Source organism: Anopheles bellator, chromosome 2, assembly GCF_943735745.2.
Source record: "Anopheles bellator chromosome 2, idAnoBellAS_SP24_06.2, whole genome shotgun sequence".
Classification (NCBI taxonomy): Eukaryota; Metazoa; Arthropoda; class Insecta; order Diptera; family Culicidae; genus Anopheles; species Anopheles bellator.
In genome coordinates, this window is record NC_071286.1 from 33,671,981 (window position 1) to 33,694,225 (window position 22,245).

Below are 22,245 nucleotides of genomic sequence, written 5' to 3' on the forward strand. Positions count from 1 at the left end.
TTTGACAAAAATACAATACTAAAAAAATATTTGAGCGAAAATCATTTCATGAATATGTGTTGGAAATATTTTGATTGATGGCCAGTGAGTGGAATTCAAACAAACTCCTGCAACCATTTATTGAATCAGCACCAGTGTTGATTCTAAGAATAGGAAGTAGGACTAACTCCCGGCTGAGGTTTAAATATGACAAAACCTTTTTATACAATCATGGAAGAACAGACAATCATGCCATCATGTTTACTTTTCAAACTAAAATTCCCTATCGTTTGCCACTGAAACAAACAAAAACGAACAGTAGCTTATCCAACACTGTCTTTACTTTTTCTCCATTAATCGCAACGACGTTGAGCTTGGTGTTAAAAATAGTATTGATTTATTCACGCTCCATACATATTACATAATACATATTGTTTTAAAAAGGCACACACTGGATACACGTTACTTGAGGTTGTTAGAGCGTTAGGGGCCAGTAACAAATACGTTGAAAGAAATCCACTACGATCATCGTTTTCGTTAAGAAGTATGTAAAACGTGTTTCAAAAATTAACATGATCACTTAGTGACGTGAGAAAATTGGCGCAATTTGTTGTTGTATTGTTTCTGTACTGGTTCTATTGTTTCCGCGCAGCTAAGAGCACAAGGAGACTCGTACAATCTTATCTGAACAGAAAACAAATCGGACGTTGCGCGTTTTGTTCTTGTACAGACATGCTCGCTTTGTAACATCGTGTTTGTTAGTGTTTGTGAGTCAAAGTACTCGTAATTAATAGAAAGTTAAATAAATCGTTCGTAGGTCCCTTGAGACAATACAATTCCATTTGACGCTTTTACGTTGGCACAGTTGATAAACTTTTGACCCCTCGATAGGGGAGAATCGATATGCACGGCACACTTTTCTTCTGCTTAGGGGCCTGCCTTTTTGAGAGTATTTTCGTGTGAAATGCGCAGCCGACGGCGAAGCTCGGGCGGGAAACGCTCGTAGCACTTTTTGCAGACCGGCTTTTCGTCGTATTCGAAGAATTTGGACTTCTGGTCCAGCTTCTGGTCGCAGATCGAGCACGAAAAGTGATGTACGCACCAGGCCTTGTTGAGCGCCGTAAAAACTACACCACCCAGAAACAAAATAATAAGTAATAATAATAATAAATAAATAATAATAATAATAATAATAAGTAATAATAATAAATAAGTGGTCAACAAATGAATAGAATACAGCATCAGTAACGGCGACAACCGGACATGGTTGATCGGCGAAAAACTTACCGTCACCGGCGATCACTTGGTTACACACGAAGCACAGATTGCCGAACAGCTGGTGATAGTGGGTCTCGCAGTACGCCAGCCCACGTTTCTCGTAGTGACGATGGCCAAGGAAAGGCTTCTCGCATTTGGCGCACACGAAATGCTGGGAAACGAAAAAAGGATTATGTAAAATTGAAGTCACCGCTAACATACCAAAATAAATTCAGGTGGAGAACAGCCGAGCTGTTTTCTTCAATATGAGTAAGGTATTTTGAGCATGAGTATGAATATGGATATCAAACGAAACGGTTACTACCTCAACATGCCAGTGCTTTCCGAGTGCTGTAACAACACGCTCCTCGATCGGTCGACGGCAGGCACCACAAATGGGGATGCCCATTCGGTCATGGCACCGCAAACAGTACAGCTCGTTCATATCATTGGCCGCGTACCCGCTACGGTTCTTCACCTCTCGGGCTGTCGAATCCAGCTCCGTGCCGCAAGCAGTGCAATTGAAATGATATCCATGATAGACCTCGCCTCGGAAACGCAAAGGTTTTCCCTCGATATTACCGCTGTGTGCGCATACGAAAGTCAAGAGAGTTAGTGCGACTGTGAGATTAGAGACTGGCCCCGGTCGTACACTTACTGGCACTTGTTGCAAGTGTGCGTGTTGGTTTCAGAGTTCTTCACGTGGCGATTGCAATCGTGACAGAGAGCCCGGTTCTGGTTGCGAATGAAACCCGAATCCGCTAACGGAACGCTGCACAGCTCGCAGGTGAAACACTGCGGATGCCAGTTGGCCGCCATTGCCTTGATGACGCGCCCGATGACGAAATTGTTGCACTTGTTGCAACATGGCGCAAAGAGTATATGGAAGTCCTTTTCGCAGTACTTGCGACCCTCGAACTCGTAGAAGATGCCGTCTTGGAATTGGCGGAAACACTGGGCACACCTACGGTTGTAGACACAGGGGCATGATTACATTATGTGCGGCATACAGCGCGGAAAAAATATCACGTATTACGAACGCATTACTTACACAAAGCATTGTGTGTGCCAGAGCTGACCATTCGAGTTGACGATGCGTTCGTGTGGCTCGAACCCTTCATCGCACCGGGTGCAGTGCATGGTATCAAGCGACATGTTGGTGGCGGTTACGCTGAAATGGGTAGGAGCAGAGACGGAGCATGAAAACGTGCTTGAATGTCGAAAAGGATCAGGTTTGCAGGACGGGCTACAAACAAGCGAGGAAATAGAATTATACACGAGCCAATCGAACCAAAGAACCGCACCCAACATATTAGTAATACCTTCCTCAACCTCTCGAGAAAGCATTCACATTATACTTTAAACATGTTTACACGACGCACAAAAAGCTACAAGAATAGGGTAACGGACAAAGGAATCTCGAAATAATCATGGATATTGATAATGAAATCGATCTAAAGGAAATAACTTATTGACCATTAGCTTTAATTTTACATATTTACACATCTTTCAATCGTATCGTATCAGCATGAACCGGAAAAATCAATATCAAAAAATCTAATCTAATGCCCCCAGCCAACCGTCCGGCATGAGTCAATGAGTATTCAAACATCACCTACAATGGACTCCCCATCCTGCATTTTAAGTTAAACCTATTTTAATCGAGGGAATCATTAAGTTATCCGAATTTTCGCATTAGCGACAGAGGGTACACCGTTCCAAAAGGCCTCCCTCCGATTAGTCACTTGGGATCCGTCACCGTGGCGCAATTATTATCGTTTTGTAACACAACCACTACCCAAGCAATGTGTACAGTGTGCGAACAAGGTCCCAGGGAGGTCCCTTTTTGCTGCCAGTTTGTCTGATTTCGGCGTTCCGGTTCACGCAATGTAGTACAACTTAAGCGGAAACGACTAACCCGGACACCGACTGCAGGTGTGTTCTGCCAAACTGTTCTCTCGATTCCATCCTTTTGCCCGGCGTGTCCGGTGTTTGCGGTAAAGACGGGAACGGAAGGTTCTGGTACGCTCTCTGCTGAACCGGTGGAATCGAAAGATTGCCTCCAGCGCCACCACCAGATGGAACGAGCGACTTTTCAATTGGTTCAGGCCGACCACCCAAAACGTTTTGATAAACTCCACTCTGCGGCGGACCGGTTGCCCGATTGGCGCTGTGTGGCACGGTTCCCGTTGAATTGCTGTAGTAAGGATGTTTGCTTGGCCCCGTAGAAACTGCTGGCGTCAGCGTTCCCGGCCCGGGCGGCAAACCCTGTGGCACCAACACATTAGTGCTTCTGCTGGGTGTTTGTGAACTACCCGTGGCCCCCGCCGGTTGAACCGTTATCGGTGACTTCGGTTGCTGATAGTAGCATTCCAGTTGTGCCGGAGTTGGATAACTGCCAATATACGATGGCTTCGTTGCGGCCGTCGGTGACTGTAGCATGGAAAACTCGGCCGCCATCGACGTTGGTTCTGCGCTGCCCAAGCCTCCCGGATGTATCAGATTTTCTTTCGACGTCGCGCGACGTTTGTAGAGGTTTGAATCTTCCAGAGGTTTCAGTTTCAGTGCACTCATGGCAAATCGTAACGTGACCACTTAACAAGTATTCGCGGCCGCGGAATACAGTTCTAGCCGTCGTTGCTCGTACAACGTCACTCGTCGAACTGAGCCGCGCAATTCACAATCCGAACTCCGTAACTCGTTCCGACTTCAAATCACTAATCCCCAAAGCCCGGTGAGTAGCGTCGTGGTGATGGTTCGGAGCTTTGTTGGTTGGCCGATAAAAATGCCACATAAAAGTAGCAAACAGTGCACCAAGATGTACGCAGAAATGGGTTCGCACTTCGCGAGTCTCGAGTGACGAAAAAATTTATTCACTCACGACGACGATAAAGACGAGCTACAGCAGAGATGGCACGTCTTTCCGTGGTGACAGAACCAGAAGAATGGTCTCAACCGCCAACCCCCGTCGGTTATTCCGCGCAGGGTGATGCCAATTTACACAGCGACTCGTCTCGTGTGATGTGCGCTTTTCTGCTGTGAATCGTAGTCTCGAAAAGAGGACAAAAGCTGATGCGGTTCTTCTCGTCGTCGGCCAAATAAGCCCGGTACTGGTTCTTCGACAACTTTTTGCACCGGGAAACTATTTCATGAGGTGGAAGAGAAAGTACGGAAAGAACTGCGGGTTGCGCCTTTTATGGAAATAACCACCTAAGAACGGGAGCCTGTTACGGGCATGGCCGCTGCCTGCCCTGCCATCGCTCAGTGCATTCATGTTTCAGTGTTGCACAAGTTTAAGACACAGTTTATGTATTGCTTTTCTAGCAATACATACTCGGGCGGGTTTGCGAGTAACTCAAAAGTTGTTTTTTGTATAAAACTACTGGGGATATTTGTAGATACTGCGAGCGACTGTTCACTATATCTGTTTCAATATTTTTTATCAATTGCCGCAAGCGTGTTCCCGAACCAAACTCTTATGTACAATAATTTGCGATATTTCAGTGATATACATTTGCTATACGCAGTGATATAATTTAAATATTAATTTGAGTCGGTATGCTTAGTGAAGCAGAATTTATGTTTCCAGCGACAGCAGACAACAGAACAGTGTTATTGTGAAAATTATCTATGGAGATTACATGGCGCAAAGCTACTAAAATGTCTACACATTGATAGCAAGATAAGATACGAGCGTTCGAAGTTATGAATGTGAGTTTGAAGAGCTAGTTTGCGCAACAGAGGGACTGTTTCCCAAACGAATCGATCGGCTCGCGAAACGCTCTCAGTGGAACTACGATTTTAACGAAAATCGCAGCTATTTTTGGATCAATGAGTGTACACCAACAGCGACAACTAATATCTTTGAGAACGGGCGATCGATTCCTTACGGATTATTGACTCTGTTAGCTCATAAACCCTTCAGTAACTCCAAACACCGATAGATTGGGATCGTCCCACGAATAAAGGCTTACCCTGCAACTGGAGGCATACTCTAAGTACGGTTACACAGCAGTTCGAAAATAACCCTTTTTCAGGAGGTGGACTGAAAAATGACAATGGTGGCGATCAGTTTATGGCTCTCACAAAATGCAGATGGTAGGTGCATATGGCATCGAAAGTATCGAAATTCATAATTAAATGGTGTAGCGGCCTTGAACCGGATAGTCAATCGTACGGTCCGAAACTACGAAACCCACGAGAGTAGGCGATGAGCTCATGCAGCGCATAACTTCTGCCACAAACGCCCCAGCGCACTCGCTGCCTGCACCTGGACCAATGATTCTGTTTACCTGAGCGCACACCACCGTTTGCGATTTTCTGCGCGGCAATTATTGATAAGGCACTTGATAACGATTGCGTCTACTGGTTGATAAAAAGGCAATTTTTGCAAGGCAAAAGGAAAGTAAACAAAATCAAATTAAACACAGAGTGAGTGTTCACCAATGTTTCCTTTGATGGAAGTTTGGTAACTGACAGCTGCTCTCGGATTCATTTTTTGACATTACAGCTCACCAAGCTGTTTGAACCCTGTTCGTGAAAGAGGCGTGCGTTAAGTGAATTCAAAAATGTTTTATCTTTTATCTACATATCTATAAAAATAAAAGAAAGTTTATTAGCTCGTTTTTTTTCTCGACGCACGCCGGGAACAGCTAGTTCACTACAAAACCAAACCAACTCGCGGTACCATTCTTTCTTCGACCCGTGGTTCAATGTTGCCGATCCGCTTTTCGTCCAATAGATAACTACGGAATGTTATCTGCTTTTATTTGAAACTCCATACTCAGAAACTCAAATAACAACGTAAAAACAAATCAGTGCGTTCGTTTGTTCCGAGCGCCAACTCTTACTCTTGGCTCGGTGTTTTTTGGAACATTGACTATGGAGAGAACGTAAGTATACTCGTCTGGCACGCAGCTAGGATCACATCCAGCATCGATGTTGTTGCGACGAAAGAATAGAAGAGCCTGCGATTGCCTTGCAATGAGTGGTGTCTCTTGGCGTTGTTCGCCTGAATCGGTCCATTGTTTGCGTTTGTTGTGCGAGCGAGCCCGAAAGGGTGACCGATGACAATTGAAGTGTCGTGAGGAATTTGTAATACTTTTGTCGTGGATATTGATACGATGCGATGCTCTTCACTGGCACTGATACTATTTTACAGAGAGGATTGATTGGTTTGTTTCCTCTAAACTATGGTCTTGCGACTCGCGTAACGGACGAGCAGAAATTAGTTATCCTTCTTCATTCTAGTGGATGTCATGCGATAGATGATAGAATCGCGTCCCGGATCCATTGTGCCGATCACGATCGAAATAGCGATTAGCGAGAAAGTCAGCACCACGCTGAACCAGAGGATGATGTTGAAGATCACCGGGTAATTTCCGTTGTACTTCTTGGCCAAATTCAATGGGTTTTCCTAAAACAAAAACACTTGTTAATTGATTGACGCGATTTACACACAGTACTATAGTTACATCTTCTTCCTCTTCCTGCTTTGGGGCCTGTCGCTTTGAGCGTGACAGCGGTTTTTCGCTGGCTGTAACCAGTCCCACAATCACCGAACCATCGAACGCCTTTTCTGCGGCCGTCTGCAATCCTTCGAGCGTTGTGGCGAACAGCTTCCTGGCCTCCTCTAGTGCAGCGGAGTTGTGCTCGTGGGCAGCCAGCAAGGCCTCAAAGGACACGCGAACGATATGTACGGTAGGGACTCGATCGGTCGACGTTACCAACAGATCGCTAAGACCATTAACGTAGGCAACTTGGCGCAAAAAGTCCGCATCCGCTTTGTTCACTTTAGGCTTCAGATGCTGCGGACTAAATTCTTCGTCGTCCGGCTGAACTGTTCCCAATGGCGTAGCGAAGCTGTCCGACGAATCTTTCAGATCCACCTCGAAGCTAACGACTTGATGGTCGGCCGTTTTCTGCATGAGCTCACTAAGAGCTACGGAACCCGTGTTGCCATCCAGTTTGTAGGTCCGTGCGTCCTGCCCATGGCAAACGAAATGAAATCGACAATTTCTAAAGGCTTAACGACCCCACCTACCTTGAGAGAGAAGGAGTCCAGACCTTCGGCCACCACTACAACAGCTCCGTCGGGCGTATTGAAAGGGTCCTTCACAACCATGCCGTCCCAATCCGTCGGGCGACTGACCGAATATCCAAGGGCAGCGGCAAACACATCTGGCAGGGAATCCGAATCCAGGTGGGAGTTACCTCGGAACTCGACGGCCTTCGGCGAATGCAATACCGATAACTGATCGCAGTTTGCTGCAAAACGGTATCACAAGTAGAACAGAAACCCATTAATTGTGCAGGACGAACCGTTCCTTCAGGGAGAGCCAGTTATAACTAGGGCCAAGAGTGTTTATATTTTACTTTCCGCCACAAGCCAATAAGTGAGTTGTGTTCGGCACTATGTGTAGAAGGAATACCTTCGCGCCATCTGTTCTGCCCTTTCCTGGGAACTTACCAGCTGCAAACAGCGCAACAACGAGGAAAATCGTCCGCAACAATTCGGCCATCCTTAGCAGTCTTCGTCGTCTCCCGATTTTGCACTTCTGATCATATGACGTTTTCTTCGTTTGCTATCATTGATTTTTGTTCCATTTTCCAGGGTGTTCCTCACGTGACACAGAGGGCAGGGTGGTGTGCTTTGCTTTGATCTCACAGTTGCTCGATTCCGACGTCAGTTTGACAGTTTTCGATCAAGTAATAAACACGGCGAACAAAAGTATCCTTTAAATTTATTTAAATATATATTCTTAACGACGACCCGAGTGGTGGGCACTAATATCATTCATATTCGTAGATTATGTACAACGCTGCTCTCATCTCATCATAAGGCATTCGGGTAGCAACGCATAGGTTTGGCGCGATTGGTTATAAAAATATATCTCGATTAAAATGCTCCGAATACATCACTATTTCGCGGTTAGTTTCTCCCAGCAGTGGTCACAAACGCGAACGGGTTTGCCACCTTGATCATTTGCTACTGGCAAAGCTGCCACATGTTCCGAGCAGCTGGAACAGAAGATTTTCCCACAGTTACGACAGTGGTGTTTCCGCCGTGTTATGCTAAATTCCTTTTCGCACCCAGTGCACCTTGAAACGATCTTATCCGGGGTCCAACCGCCACCGCCAGGATCAGTCTCACTGGTAGCATCGGATGGTCGCTGGTTCCCCGTCACCTTTTCTTTCAGCTCCGATATTTGCAGCTTGTTGACGCTTAGTTGCACCCCGAGCTCTTCCAGTGTGCGTTGATCTTCCGCCCATTGGCCGCGCAGTTTCTCTAGTTCCGTGTTTGCCTTTCCGAGTTGCTGTTTGTGAGACACAATGTCAAATTGCTACAGCTTTGCATTAGAATGGATCGATCAAATTTGTGGTATACCTTAGAATCATCCGACAGTTGTTTCATTTGAAGCTGCATCTCGCTGATAAGCTCTTTATGCTTCACTTCGTTCTCCTGCATGGCTGAGCGCCATTCACGTTCGATACGCAAATCAGCTTCCGCCCTTGCTGCCCTCTGTTCGCTGGCGACCACTTGTAAGGATAGAGCTTGAGATGACTCCTGCAGTGCGTTCAAGCTCAACGTTTCCGACTTGTATCTATCGATTAGGAATTAGGCCATTAGTGCGTTGGGCTCGTAAAAATATGAAGTAAGTGACTGAATTCAAAGTTTGATAAAGATTGCAAAAGAATAAGAAAGAATACAATGAAATTATATAAACTTCAAATTGAGTTCTTACTGCGGTACATAATAAGTTAATGAATTGTCCGCGAAAACCGTAGCCGACGATTTAATGTCGAAAATCGCGAACACTCATGTTTCAGCAGTTATCTGCTCCAAAAACGGTCCATCAAAGTGCGATAAAAATCTAACATCCTTTTCGAACGGATCAATTAGTGCGCATGCGCACACGTCCCCAGGAAACGATGCCACAGTGGATTCAAATGTCGGATGAAATGTCATCTATTGCGCCAAAAACCTGGGCGTTCGTCAAACAATGAAACACCTGGGCGAAACAATGATTTATTAATCGTTGCATTTTGCCACCACGCTAGCGACATAGATTTAGGAGATCAATTCTTCGAAACATTGGCGCATTAGCCTTCTTGACGAAATACGTGACAAGAACACTTTTATTGTTATAAAGCATCACACAATACAGGAAAATTATCGTTCGTTATGTTTATTAGAATAGTTGAGAATCAGCTTTGAGAATAATTTTCGTTCTTCAATTAAACGATACTAGTACACGGCAAACAAAGCGGCACAATCATATTTTCCTCCGATATAGTTGAATAAAATATGCTCACCGAGACACTCATTTTTATCTTTCAGATGTCAAAAGATTTTAAAAAGTTTATTCAACGGTTTAGAAGATGGTTAATATACGTTGGATTGATGAAGGCTTGCCTCAAAAATCGCATTCAAACCCCCCCACCTTATCCCCGATAAGTGTTATTTGTTTGCTACTTTGGCAAGAACTCAATTTGAACTGGTTAATGACTTCGGGGGTGTACTTGGTGAATTGATAAGGGTGATTTCAAAGTTAAATTAGTACCGAGATCAACAGAACCTAATAGCAGTAGAGAAAAATACGGCAAATTAAAATAGTGGCATACTTTTTCTCCAACTGCGTGATCGCATTTGCCATCGATGCGCGCTGCGTTTCCATCCTCGACATTAGCTCCGTTTTGTGCTTCAAAGAGGCTTCACACTCCTACAATTATAATGCGTACGTGTTTTTGTACAGTAAACAATTGGTTAATAAACCCGCCCGTAAATGTGTCCTGCTACAGTCGTATGCGTTTTATTGCCCCATGCTTAGCATTAAAACTATGTTTCATTAGCCCTTCACCGGCGCGATCCTAGTCAATAATCTAAATGTGCACCGGATCTTACTGCTTAACGCAAACCACAAAAGGCAGATTCGTAACCACTACGTTTTGCGATAAATAGCCCTGGAACAGCTAAGCCTATCCTTATCCGAGCAGTCTTCTGCTTTGATATTCCGGAGAAAAACTCTTCCGCCAGTATCATTCCGTTGATCAACTGGGAAGAAGCACATTGATCGTGATTATTTAGCTTGCAAATTTTTCCCCGCTTGTCGACTGCGTTGCGCTGTCTGGATTGACCAATTTGCCGGTGGTGTTGTCGTCGACCTGCGGTGGCGATGATAACCGTTTCTGCAGCTGTTCCTGTTGTTTCGCTGCATCCTGGGCTGCGGAAGATTGGCTACCCGTACTGTCACCCACCGCAACCTTAGCAGAAGCACTCCCAGCCGTACCGACAGCTCCAGTCCCGACTGATGGCGATTTGCGCAATTTGTTCGCATTGAATGGCGGGATGGCGCTAATTTTAAGGTGAGGTTTTTTGGTTGGTGGCGCTCCACCCATCACGGTCGCACCGCCTAGTGGCGACGAAACCCCTCCACCACCGGTCAACGAACTGATTGTGCTGAATTGCGAGTCCGTCATCGACTCTGCACCTTTCTTCTCCAGATTGGCGAGAATCCTGCCGATTTGTGAGGCTTTAATTTGCAACCGTGACACCATCTCACCTTTCTGGGTCAGCTCCACTTCACATTCCTGCGTGTAGGCGAAGTGAAAACGATTGACATACCGGACAAAGCGGCAACACGGCTAACGGCTACAACGTGCTTTCAACCTTTCCCATAGCCCTTTCGAGGGTTAGCAATATCTACGCTATCACATTATCATATTACCTGCAGCTTACGGTACATGTCCAGATTGATCGATTTGATATCCTCCAGTTGACGCCGCAATGAAACGATCGTATCCTGCTTATCATGAATGTCCTTCTCCAGCAACTTCATGGCCATTTCGATTTCTGCCTTTATAGAGACCTACACAAGGACAATAGGTTGGGGGTCGTCAAAAACTTCCCGCTAATTGAATCGATTCCTGTACCGCACGTGCTTGTGCGGCCGCCACTAACTTGCAAATCCAACTCTTTCTCGACTTCTTGTCGCTTCTTTCGCTCCTCGGCCAACGTTTCCGCCATTTCCGGGTCGAAGCGGTCCAACACGTTCGTCTTGTCCTCGATCGGATGCCCATGCTGAGAGGCCCTCCGGAGGGCCGAGTTTTCCGCCTGCAAAGCCATCAAGCTATTGCGGGCAATCGCAAGATCCTCCTTCATCAGTGCGTTCGTCGTCGTGAGCGATTCCACTTTCGCTTGCAGGTTCGCTACGGTGGCACTGCAATGCACAGATTGTCGGTTTGTCTTCTTTGGACGTAAATCAAAGCCTCAAAAATCCCATACTTTAGGTGGCGGTTCAGCTCCTCGATATAGTTTTTCTGATCCAACACCGCGGTCATGGCACCGGTGGCACTATCGTCGACGCCGCCCGCGAGCCCTCCATTGTTTTCCTCGTCCGGACTGTTGCGGGAACTCGAGCGAAGGTAGAGTGAAAAATCGATCACACCTTGCTGCGAGTCCAGGTCCTCCTCCTTCACACACAGATTGCAATCGATGACGTTCAGCCCAACCAGAATGCCCACAATGATGATTATCTAGACAGGGAGAGAGAGAGTGACGAAAGCAAACCCCCCAATCAAGGATCTCGTCGACGGCTGGACCAAGCGCGTATTTATTACCTCGTCGCTCAGCATCAACGCATGGGGCTCGTAATACTCGGCCAACGAATCGTCCCGGTGTTCAATCAACACCTGCAGGTAGTCGGCCAACTTTTTTTGCATCAGCGCCAACCGAAGCCACGCACGTGCGCGCCCCATATGCGTCCGAACCGTCGGCAAGTCGCGCACCGATGACGTTATGTCCAGCGCTTCCACACAATAGCGCTCCACGCTCTGCAGTATGTCCCATAGTTCCTTTTTCGGCCCCAACAGGCCCTTTTTCGGTTTCAGACCATGGCGCAGGACGTGCTCGAGTACGATAAAGAAGTGTTGCAATGGCAGATGGTCAGAATCAAGCATCCGCCCGAAGCGTAGCGATTGCTCCAGCAACTCCTTTACCACCAGTTTGCATATCTTCACAAGATTACTCCGCTCAATCGAGGCTGGATCTCGAGCTAGAAGTCGAATAGAGAGAAAACGCGATCGCGGATCCAATAGGGTAAACGTCACTGGCGAGCATTGGTACATGCGGCTTTAACTCAACTAACACTCTAATGAGCAACGCAGTAGGCTTGCGTGTGGAATAACTAGTAAACTTAGGTGAGAGTGTACAGAACAAAGAATGGTCTCCGAAAGTTCTTCAAAACTATTTCGCCAATTTCACCGAACAACCGTTTGGGTTTGAGCGCACTCATGTCGACGGTGTTCAACTGGACGGCCTTTAAGTCTGGTTTGATATTCTTCATAGCTGCAACTATAGCAAAGCTAATGGCAGTCGATAATGAAGCTCTGCTACTGCCCGCGAATGGTGAAAGATTTTTTTCGGTCAACCTTACTACACCATTGCGAAGATCCTGCTTTACGGCTGATGATTTAACGGTCCTAGAAGCTCGCAATATTTACGAGGTAATGTTTAAATTGTTCGTGACGTATCAAACTAATTCGCATTCTCCTTGGTTATAGAAAATGTTGCCCAACCGAACGTCACTGTTTGTGCCACTAGACGATCAAGAAACTGAAAAACAGATCAAATATTTGACACAACTAGAACTAGAAACTATTGACAGTCATATGGAGAGCCACAAATACAGCCTACTCCAACAGGCATTCGGGGCAACATTGCATGCATATCTAAACGACTATTTGATGCCCATCGCGAAGTACTCCTACTACGGAGGCTATCTGAATCTATCTGCTGTTAACGATGTAAAACGAATCTTAAGAAAGTATGGGACATATTCTGATCCTTCTGCAACACAACAAAAACTGAACCATAGTCTCCTCTACGATCGGATGAAGGCATTAACGAGCGAAGAATTTAAAGGTGGATTTTACGAGTGCAAACACTTTGGAACAGCACCCTCTTTGCCCGTGATCGAGCAGGAGCACGAAACCAATGAATTTTTGACGCTTTCATTGCCTTTTCACGACCACACCATCGACATTCGTAATCCTAGGTCTCCAAGCGCTCGCCGCATATTCCTTCGGTACTACCTCTCCGCAATAGAGTGCCTTAAAACGGAACAACGCCCGTCACTGGAAGCGTTCGACATGCAAATTTCGCAATGGATATCTCACAATTTTGAGCACATTTTAGCTAATGGAACAAACCTAATCTATCCGGCATTTGAAGGAATTTTGAGAATCTCGAAGACTTTCAAAAGTGATCGTAATCTGTTAAGAAAATCCATTGCGGCAAATGGACTCAGCTCGAATGACGAGGCTGAGGACCTTACGGGAGTAGGAAAAAAATACGATGATGATGGATACTCAACTGTTAAAAAGGTGGCCATTTGGATCGGCTGCAGCATAGCGGCGCTACTCGTGGTATATGTGATTTCCAAATTGCGACTCAATCGCGATATAATATCGAGAAATCGTCTTGCCAAGCGAAGAAGTTCATCTAAATGGCAAAGTTCTCGAAGAAAACGTTCAGACAGCGTCGGTGAAGATGCCGAAACAGTTTTGATCGATAGAACAGCAAGGCATCAGAAGAATAAGAATGACGGTAGGGTCATCTGGCTAATAGACGCTTTTCTAACTGGCTAAGCATTATGCGTGATTGTAATTCCAAAACCTATTCCTCTAGGACTGTCGAAGCTTGAGAAGCTGCGAAAATTATCGCTCGGCAAGTTTTCCTTCAGCAAGCCTTCCGAAAAGACTCCGCGTACTGAAGGACATAAGATTCTGTCATGCGATCCCCCTTATACAAAGGAGAATGCGACAACTTTCCCTGATGTATTCGGTGAAACCCAACCGGGACCATCAGGATACGTTCCCAAACAACCCGAGAGGAAAAAGAAACCTCGTTCCTGCAGCTGTTTGTCTTGCATCGAGCGAAAATCTTCAACAGATTCCATTATGATAGATGGGAAAATCCGTGACCAAACAAAGTGAGACTCCTCGAAAGACGATGCTCGAAACGTCATTACCGTCTAGCTGTGCTGAACACAGCACATTAAACGGCACTATCAGAACGCCAAACTAGAATCGAATGCAACAGTGTAAAGGTGTCTTCAAAAACCTCAACATACAGCAGTGCATGCATTGTTAATGATTGCGAATTAATAAAACAACATAAAATACGCACGAAATAAAGAAAAGGTCGATGCTGAAGAAAATCTTTGCGTTAAACTCAACCAAAAAAACATCGCTTTCATAACTCCTCAAAACGGGGGTGTTTCAACCTCTTAAAGCCGGTATGTTTCTATCTCAACGTTGCAAAACATAAGTGACCCGATGAGTATAAGGTGATGGGAATTAGTGCTATGACTGCAAGAATAAACATGTTGTTGGAAAAATATAACAGAAACAGCAGAAACGAGAGCAGGAGATGTTCGACAGAATGCAGAATAAAACGGTAAACGGAGAGCAAATCACTAAAGTAATAACATACAAGTGTACAAAACAAAGTTTGACCATAAATAGCACCTACAGTAGTAGTTAACCCAATCGCGCTCGATAATCTTCTCCTCGCATTTTACGTTCTCAATTATACCGAAACTATTGAGTGCGTTGCATTCGCCACCGCCACCGCCGCCTCCACCTCCGCCGATGCCCACCGCTTCAGCGCCGCTCGTACCACCACCGGCGCCAGCCGGACCTGCGCCCGCGGTGCCATCTTTGATATCGAGGTCCTGCAGCTCCTTCAAACAGAGCCACTCGCCGTCGACGGTGACGCGAAAGTTGCACAAATAAATCGTGTCCTGGGCAGCAGTATCGCTGACACTGCCACCGCCGGCAACGCTCCCACCACCAGCTCCACCGCGGATGGCGACGGCATGCGTGACGTCACCGGGCGGCGCGCCAATGCCGCCCGCCGTATGATGGCTGGCGGGTACGGCCCGGGGCAGCGTAATCAGAGTGCCGGTGGATGGTCCCAGATCCACATTGCCGTTCTTACCGTTGCTCCCGCTTCCCGATCCGTGCCCGGTGGTGGTACTGCCGCTGCCCGTCTGGTTATGGTTGTTTGGCTGAGCGATTCCTAGTGCACGCATCTTTGGATGCTATTTTACCTTAAACCGGAAAATTGCTCATTAGCCAGCCATTAGACAGGCAACCCTTTTGTGCCAGGTTTGTTGTGAGTGCTACGTGAAGGCTGTGGAGAACGGTTGAAAGGCGGACCGACCATACGGACCCAATACGAAAAAGGAAAATGTGCCAAAAATGGCGCCATCAAACGACTTAATAATGTGGGTGCCACCACCTGGATCTGGGCTACGTGCTAATCCTACGCCAGCATCCTCTAGGTGGGCGATTGCAGCAGAATGTTGATGAATTTTGAATAACCAAAAAATGAAACAGACAGGTTGGCACTGTGGCCAACAATTCCAGCAGGACACGGTCATTTGTGCCGTTTTGTGCTAAGAACCAAAAACAAAACATCGCAGAAATAGAGCGGAGAATGTCAATTTCCATTTTATGGATCAATAGTAGGCCATGCCATTTGCGATACCAAGGCCCGTCGGTGCATCGTCATCATGGGTGCAAAACTGGAAGTTGCAGCTTAATAAGGCTCCGACCGTTCTAATAATAATCAACAATAACAACCAGCCTTTCACCATCGACAACAAACGATGGAAACGCACATTTTCCATTGTTTTTTGGCGATGATTACACCGTTGACCACATCTTCACAGCACGTCAGCCAGCAACAGCCAAATCTATCACAAGGAAGCGGCTAGCGCCTGTTACTTACAATAAGATTGTACGAGATGCTGTCACGGTGACTCAGCGAATCGTTTGCGAAAATTTACTTTTGTTTTTCCGGCTGACTTCCGTATTGTATAGTGCGGAAGGTACTGGTAGACAGTGAAACTAGACACTTCTTTGACATGTGGACACTTTGGACTCAGTCAAACAGATGGCGACCCCTTGCTTCCCAAACTTTCTTCGGTCCAGATTTGCGTCGCAGCTTGGTGGGCTGCCGTAAGTAAGGATACACGGCCGTTTTGGGTAAAAGGCAAACACGAGCGAGTTTAGCCAAGTCGATCACACGGTTCGTCTTCACTTTCCTTTAGGTTATCGATTTTTCACGCCACGCTGCCGTCGATACGGGTCCAGGGAGAACGGGATAATGAAAAGTTCGGCTCTGGCCCTATTCGTGGCGGGTTGGTTAGCCGCCGGGTCGATGTGTTGGTGCTCTCTCCCCCAAACCAGAAGTGAGCATGCGCAATAGCGACCCCGAGGAACTACGACGGTGTGTCGCCAAACACTAGCCCAGATACATTCCACACAAAGCGCATCAGCGCGAAATTGCCGTTAGTTGGTAAACAAAACACAGATGAACACTCTACGGAAGGGCAGGGCACGCACACTTTCACCGCGGCGTTGAATAAGTAGCAGCGCAACATTTGTTTACAACAGGCCACTAGTACGGAGTACGGTGTTATGCGTTATGCGATAGTTCTATGTTACACGTCGATGACTCACTACAGTGCCGAAAGGGGTAATGCCAAAAAAAGGAAAACAGAAGAGTTGCAATTTGGTGCGCCGTCGGTACTTGTGCCCGTCCCCGATAACGGGTGCTTGGCACGCATACGAACAACTACATTGGTTATCAAGAAGGATTCGCTCTTCTTCAGTGACAACAGCTGATACAACTCAATTTCAATTTTGTGTTTAATAAATTTAACTTACACGAGAAACAAACCCCTTAGCCCATTGATTGATTTGCAGGGATCTCGTTTTGAACTATAAAATAAAAGGCTTAAAATAGTTTCAAAACGAAATGGCCTGACATTTTCGTTCCCCTAAGCATCGTGCTGCGTAAACAGTAACCGAATGTTCATCGGTTGCTTAGATTTGGCGATTAATCCAAACTGTTTCGCATTCGAACCAGAAACATCGCCGCCAGCGAGAACGATCCGCGCACGAATGCGATTGGTCCAAGTAATCAAAATACTGGAGAAACGAGCCCCAGCAAGTGAAGATAAGGGAAGGTGTACGACCGAATTATGACGATTATGATAAAAGCTGCCACCGAAGACCGATGGAAGTGCTTCTTCCGAAACAGGTGAACGTTGCTCGTTCAGTTGCATCTTAGCATCGGCGGTAGTGACAGCCTAACTTTAGCTACGACACGAAAGGATCTTCCTACAATGGCCAAACCGGCGGAGAAACGTGTTCGTTTCAAAGAGAACACCCAGCGGGTGAAGGATCTGCACCAGCTCGGACCCGGAGCAGCATACGTTGGCGTGCTGTTGGTTTTCGCGTCCGCTCTACTGACACGCTATTGGTCCACGCGACTTCCGGCTGCGCTGACCGTCTCGGATCTGGAGCAAACGCCACACGCATTCATTGCCGAGCGTGCCTGGGCTAGCCTGAAAACGTTGAACGACATCGGCCCGAAGCCGGTCGGAAGTCAGGCGAATGAGCTGCTGGCGCACGAGTTCCTGCTCAAGGAGCTTCAGACCATTGGCGCAACGAGCCACCCTGCCCAGGCGCTAGAAGTGGACCGGCAAACGGTAACCGGAGCGTTCGCCACCGCGCTGCAGAACCAATCGATGACCAGCATGTACCGGAATGTGCAGAACGTCGTGGCACGGCTAGTGGGCGACGGACCGCAGGCGCTGCTGCTGAACTGTCACTTTGACACGGTTGCTAGCAGCCCCGGAGCGAGTGATGACGGGGCAAGCTGCGCAGTGATGTTGGAAGTGTTGCGCGTTTTATCGCGCCGGCCGGTTCGCGCCCGTCACACGATAACGTTTCTGTTCAACGGTGCCGAGGAGACGATGTTGCAGGCCGCCCATGGATTCATCACTCAGCACCCGTGGGCGGTCGATGTACGGGCATTTTTGAACCTCGAATCATCCGGTTCCGGTGGCAAGGAAGTGCTCTTTCAGGCCGGGCCGCACCATCCGTGGTTGATCGAGGCGTACGCGCGGGCCATACGCTACCCATATGCCCACGCAGTTGGGGAGGAGATTTTCCAGCTCGGCCTAATACCTTCCGATACCGATTTTCGAATGTTCCGCGATTACGGCGAGGTGCCGGGGATGGACTTTGCGCACATAGCCAACGGATACCGATACCACACTCGCTACGATTCCATGGACTTCCTGTCGCTCGAGGTACTCCAGCGAACCGGAGACAATATTTTGCAACTGACCCGCGAGCTCGCGAACGGCGAGGAGCTAGCGGCAGGCCTTGGTCGGCTGTCTAAAGGCGAGACGGTATTTTTCGACCTGGTTGGATTGCTGTTCGTACACTACAGTGTCGCCGCGGGCCGACTGATCAACTTGTCTGTATCGATTCTTGCCGTCGTAGTTCCGCTGCTGGCGCTGGGGCGAAGAGGCCACAGAACGCCGGACGCCCTTCGGGAGACAGTGTTCGGTTTGGTGGCCACTTTCCTAGGGACCGTTTTCAGTCTCGTTTCCTGCACCACCATTGCCCGACAAATGGACTTCTTTGGTTATAGCATGAGCTGGTACACCAACACCTACCTCATCGTGGGAATGTATTGCTGTCCGGCGTTGATGGCCCACTGTTTCGTGTACCTGTTCCTGGTCACTTTCTACTCCAGCGACAAGGTACTACACGAGTGTTGCTCCCCAAAGATGCTTGGTGTCAGAGAGATTAACTTCGACTTACTGGTCTTTCTCCGCAGAGCAAGCTGACACGGGGTGAAATGACGCAAGCGAGAATCGCTGGTGTCACCATGTTCTGGGCCATCGTCACCGTTGGCGCGACGCTGGCCGGCTACCGCAGTGCCTACATAACCATGGTGCTACTTCTTTGCTCGCTAGCGTCCTCCACGGTCAACGCAGTGTTTGGCAATGGTCGAACGGCTCGTAGCTGGATTTACGTGCATTTGGCCTTCCAGCTGCCCGCCCTGCTATGGACAACCAATTTCTACAATGTTCTTATCGAGCTGTTCGTACCGATCACGGGCCGCTTCGGAGGGTCACGCAATCCGGATGTGTTTATCAGTCTCCTGGCAGCAGCCGGAACGCTGCTTTGTTGCAGCTATTTGCTGCCATTGATCGCCCAGCTGCGAAGTATGATGAGCTTCACGGCCAAACTGTCGGCGATCACCGTCGTCACTCTTTTAGTGGCGTGCTTTAGCCCCCTCGGGTTTCCGTACCGCGATGAGAGCACAGCACCTTCGGCACCGACTCCCCAACGACACTATGTTACCGTAAGCGGCATTGCCCAAACGCCAACCGCTACATTCCAGACCCGGTGCTAATTCACAATATTCGGATCTTCCCGCAGCACACTTTCCGCGTTTTCCATGACGAAATTGGTTTATACAAAAGGGCCGATTCGGGTTATTTGTTCCAGGAAATGGACCGAAACACAAAACGAACAATCGAGCAACTGGTGGGGCCGGGAGAAACACTAATACCGGTGCGGAAGATGAGCTCTTGCGACGCCGAACTCTTTTGCGCGCTGCCTTTCCATTCGTTGTGGCATCAGATGCGATTCAAGTGAGACCGCCGCAGCACTGTTGCACCATTGTACGAGGCATTAACATAAACGTACTTTCGTCACCAGCAACTACTGGCTGCCCGGGCCTGAGCCTGTCTACGACAACATGGTCACCATGGCGTATCTCGGCACGGAGGAACTAGGCTCCAACAGGTTGCGGCTATCGTTCGCCATGGACGCTAGTATTCAGTCGTCGGTTATGGTTGGACCGAAAGAAGGTGTGAAGCTTATTGGATGGTCCCTGCTGGATCAGGTACCTCCTCCGGCCAGGTTCGCGGGTCGGGAGGCACACTTCGTTTCCATCACGCATGGACTGCCGGGCAAAACATGGAACGTGACACTCGATTTGCAGTACGATCAGCCAAAACGCAAGGGTGAACTGGTGGACATTGTGGTGACGACCAAATTCTGGGAGTACCATCATATGCACACGCGCGATTTCGAGCAACTCCTGGCAGAGTTTCCGCCTTGGGCACACGTTGTGCCATCGGTCGCGGTTACCAGTGTTTTCCCGCTCTAGCCCAATGCAGCTCCTCCCGTGGCAGGTAAATTTATCGCAACTATTCCGCACCACTATTGTGCTCATTCAAGTGCCACTAATTACAGTACGTGTTTGCACGTATGTTTTGGGGCGCAAAGACAACCGTTATTTATAAATATTGAAACGCACTTACCAGGATGTTTCTTCTTCCGTTCATCGTCCCCAGCCGAAGGGCTGACGGTAGAGGCGAGAGAAGAGTAGCTCTCCCGCCTCATTAATCCTTCTCTGATCGAAGCCAACGAAGGAGATTTACTGATAGGAGTGCCTACGAACGATTCCTCCTCACTTTGATTTCGCAACAAAAGCCTATCGCTGCTCATCTTGACATTGAACAGTTCTGAACACGATGCACAGCTGCTAAGCCAAACACAACGGTCGCAGCGCGCAACTATTAGCGATACGATTTCCCGAACTAACTTTTGACGAATAGATGCTTTCTTCAACGGCAATGAGAATCAGCACGAATAAATTTCTTTTGAAACCTTTGTAAGCACGAATAAACTCTTGTCGAACCAATTACGTTTTTTCACAACCAAGATAAAGCAGATTTTGGCATCTTGCTTACACTACAGATACACAGGGAGCACACACTATAATCAATTCCGTTTCAATGATTAGCCAAGACATTGTTTTCCAACTAGCGCAATGCCTAATTCCAATGTTTTGCAAAAAACTTGTCGTAGTCAGCAAGAAACAGAACGAAAAACTGCACCAACATCGCCAAAATCAGATTTCGTTCGCACCTAATATAAATAAAAACATGTCACCTGTCAGATTCCGCTCAAGAAAATTGTATGCCATTTCGAACGTCAATTTCTGTCGAACAAACGTCAGATTTGGTTTAAGTTTTCTAAGAACTGAATCTGGGACAGAAAACACATGTGGAAATGTGAAATCTTTCCGTTCAAATGCCAACTATCCATGGATTGCATAGATTGCACACCAAAAACGAGTTTCAAAATGGAAGCATGTAAAATTTGTGGAAAGCACAAAAGTGAAGATAAACTGCCTTCAAGAAGTGCTGCTTTCGCCTTTGATCTCCCGATGTAAGAACGATTTTCATAACTATCAAGCAAATATTCAATTGGAGAATTCTGTTTGTTTCGCAGACTCGAAAATGATGCAGATTTATCCAAATTCATGTACCGTCTAACGAAGGAACTCCGAAACTCAAGAAACTTCTCAGATGAAAACATCAATCGTATCTGTGAAAAACATTTCAGTGAAACAAACTATGCTAACAAGGATCTGTTGCGGCGAGCTATAGCCGATTTGAAAGCCAAACTTAATATACCTAATACCACAATGGATGCGTTGCACGAAGTTGACCGCCAAATGGTTGACAAAATCATAAGCACACAATCCTTCCTCAATGTATCTGATTTGGTGTCGACAGGTAAAGCTGACCACCTGGCATTTCCAATCGCAAATAATTGTTTTTATTTTCCCTCTCCGATCCTTCCGGTAGAAGGACCTAGCTCGATTACTACATATGATTTCCAATCGATGGATGTGCTAAATACTGTGGAGAAATCAACCAACCGATCCATTAATTCGAATGGAATTAAACCAAAGCGTTCGAGTTCATCATCCAGTTCTTTCAGAGCATTGACGAAAATGGTAGCGGCGAGCAAAAAGAATGAAACAATTTAAATCTGATGACACAATAAAAATTTGACGATTTTGCTATCAAACAAATTATTCACAAAGAATCTTACAAGAAATAACTGTAAATTATAAAAACCTTGCGATTTTATTTTCTTTTCGCCCTATATTGGATTCACAGAACTGTCATTGATTCAAAGTCCGTGCTGCCAGCTGAACTTTCTGAAATTCACATTTAAGCGGCAAATCGTAATTTGGGCTCATTTAGAGTGGGTAAATTCAATGTTCTGTTTAACACACGTTACTGGTATAGATTAAAACTTTTGGAGAAT

The 22,245-nt window shown here is 46.9% G+C and overlaps 4 protein-coding genes across 9 annotated transcripts; 1 reads left to right on the forward strand and 3 right to left on the reverse strand.

Moving 5' to 3' along the window:
* Nucleotides 1–361: 361 nt before the first annotated feature.
* LOC131208279 (LIM and senescent cell antigen-like-containing domain protein 1) lies at nt 362–5,684 on the reverse strand. 4 transcript variants are annotated; one of them, XM_058200952.1, is made up of 7 exons: nt 5,529–5,684; nt 5,211–5,281; nt 2,288–2,407; nt 1,895–2,200; nt 1,562–1,820; nt 1,267–1,408; nt 362–1,106 (listed from the first exon to the last, which is right to left on the reverse strand). In XM_058200952.1, exons 2-7 carry the CDS (start codon nt 5,225–5,227, stop codon nt 907–909), a joined length of 1,044 nt encoding a protein of 347 aa, XP_058056935.1. In that variant the 5' UTR covers nt 5,228–5,281; nt 5,529–5,684; the 3' UTR covers nt 362–906. The 4 variants fall into 4 exon arrangements, with proteins under 4 accessions (XP_058056935.1, XP_058056937.1, XP_058056934.1 ...); XM_058200954.1 differs by lacking the exon at nt 5,211–5,281; XM_058200951.1 differs by lacking the exons at nt 5,211–5,281; nt 5,529–5,684 and adding an exon at nt 3,161–3,928.
* A 177-nt stretch (nt 5,685–5,861) lies between these two features.
* Nucleotides 5,862–7,838, reverse strand: LOC131212690 (ATPase H(+)-transporting accessory protein 2). Its single transcript, XM_058206652.1, has 4 exons — nt 7,706–7,838; nt 7,280–7,503; nt 6,711–7,220; nt 5,862–6,652 (listed from the first exon to the last, which is right to left on the reverse strand). The coding sequence occupies exons 1-4, from the start codon at nt 7,755–7,757 to the stop codon at nt 6,464–6,466; spliced, it is 975 nt and encodes a 324-aa protein (XP_058062635.1). The 5' UTR covers nt 7,758–7,838; the 3' UTR covers nt 5,862–6,463.
* A 186-nt stretch (nt 7,839–8,024) lies between these two features.
* LOC131212689 (protein RUFY3) lies at nt 8,025–20,680 on the reverse strand. 3 transcript variants are annotated; one of them, XM_058206648.1, is made up of 9 exons: nt 16,034–16,345; nt 14,771–15,350; nt 11,857–12,290; nt 11,522–11,772; nt 11,198–11,456; nt 10,965–11,105; nt 9,862–9,959; nt 8,624–8,840; nt 8,025–8,552 (listed from the first exon to the last, which is right to left on the reverse strand). In XM_058206648.1, exons 2-9 carry the CDS (start codon nt 15,330–15,332, stop codon nt 8,157–8,159), a joined length of 2,358 nt encoding a protein of 785 aa, XP_058062631.1. In that variant the 5' UTR covers nt 15,333–15,350; nt 16,034–16,345; the 3' UTR covers nt 8,025–8,156. The 3 variants fall into 3 exon arrangements, with proteins under 3 accessions (XP_058062631.1, XP_058062633.1, XP_058062632.1); XM_058206650.1 differs by lacking the exons at nt 14,771–15,350; nt 16,034–16,345 and adding an exon at nt 20,442–20,680; XM_058206649.1 differs by lacking the exons at nt 8,025–8,552; nt 8,624–8,840 and having other exon boundaries at nt 9,858–10,827.
* LOC131211388 (endoplasmic reticulum metallopeptidase 1-like) lies at nt 17,436–20,287 on the forward strand. The gene is made up of 4 exons (XM_058204825.1): nt 17,436–18,866; nt 18,944–19,474; nt 19,552–19,766; nt 19,834–20,287. Exons 1-4 carry the CDS (start codon nt 17,436–17,438, stop codon nt 20,285–20,287), a joined length of 2,631 nt encoding a protein of 876 aa, XP_058060808.1.
* Nucleotides 20,681–22,245: the final 1,565 nt, after the last annotated feature.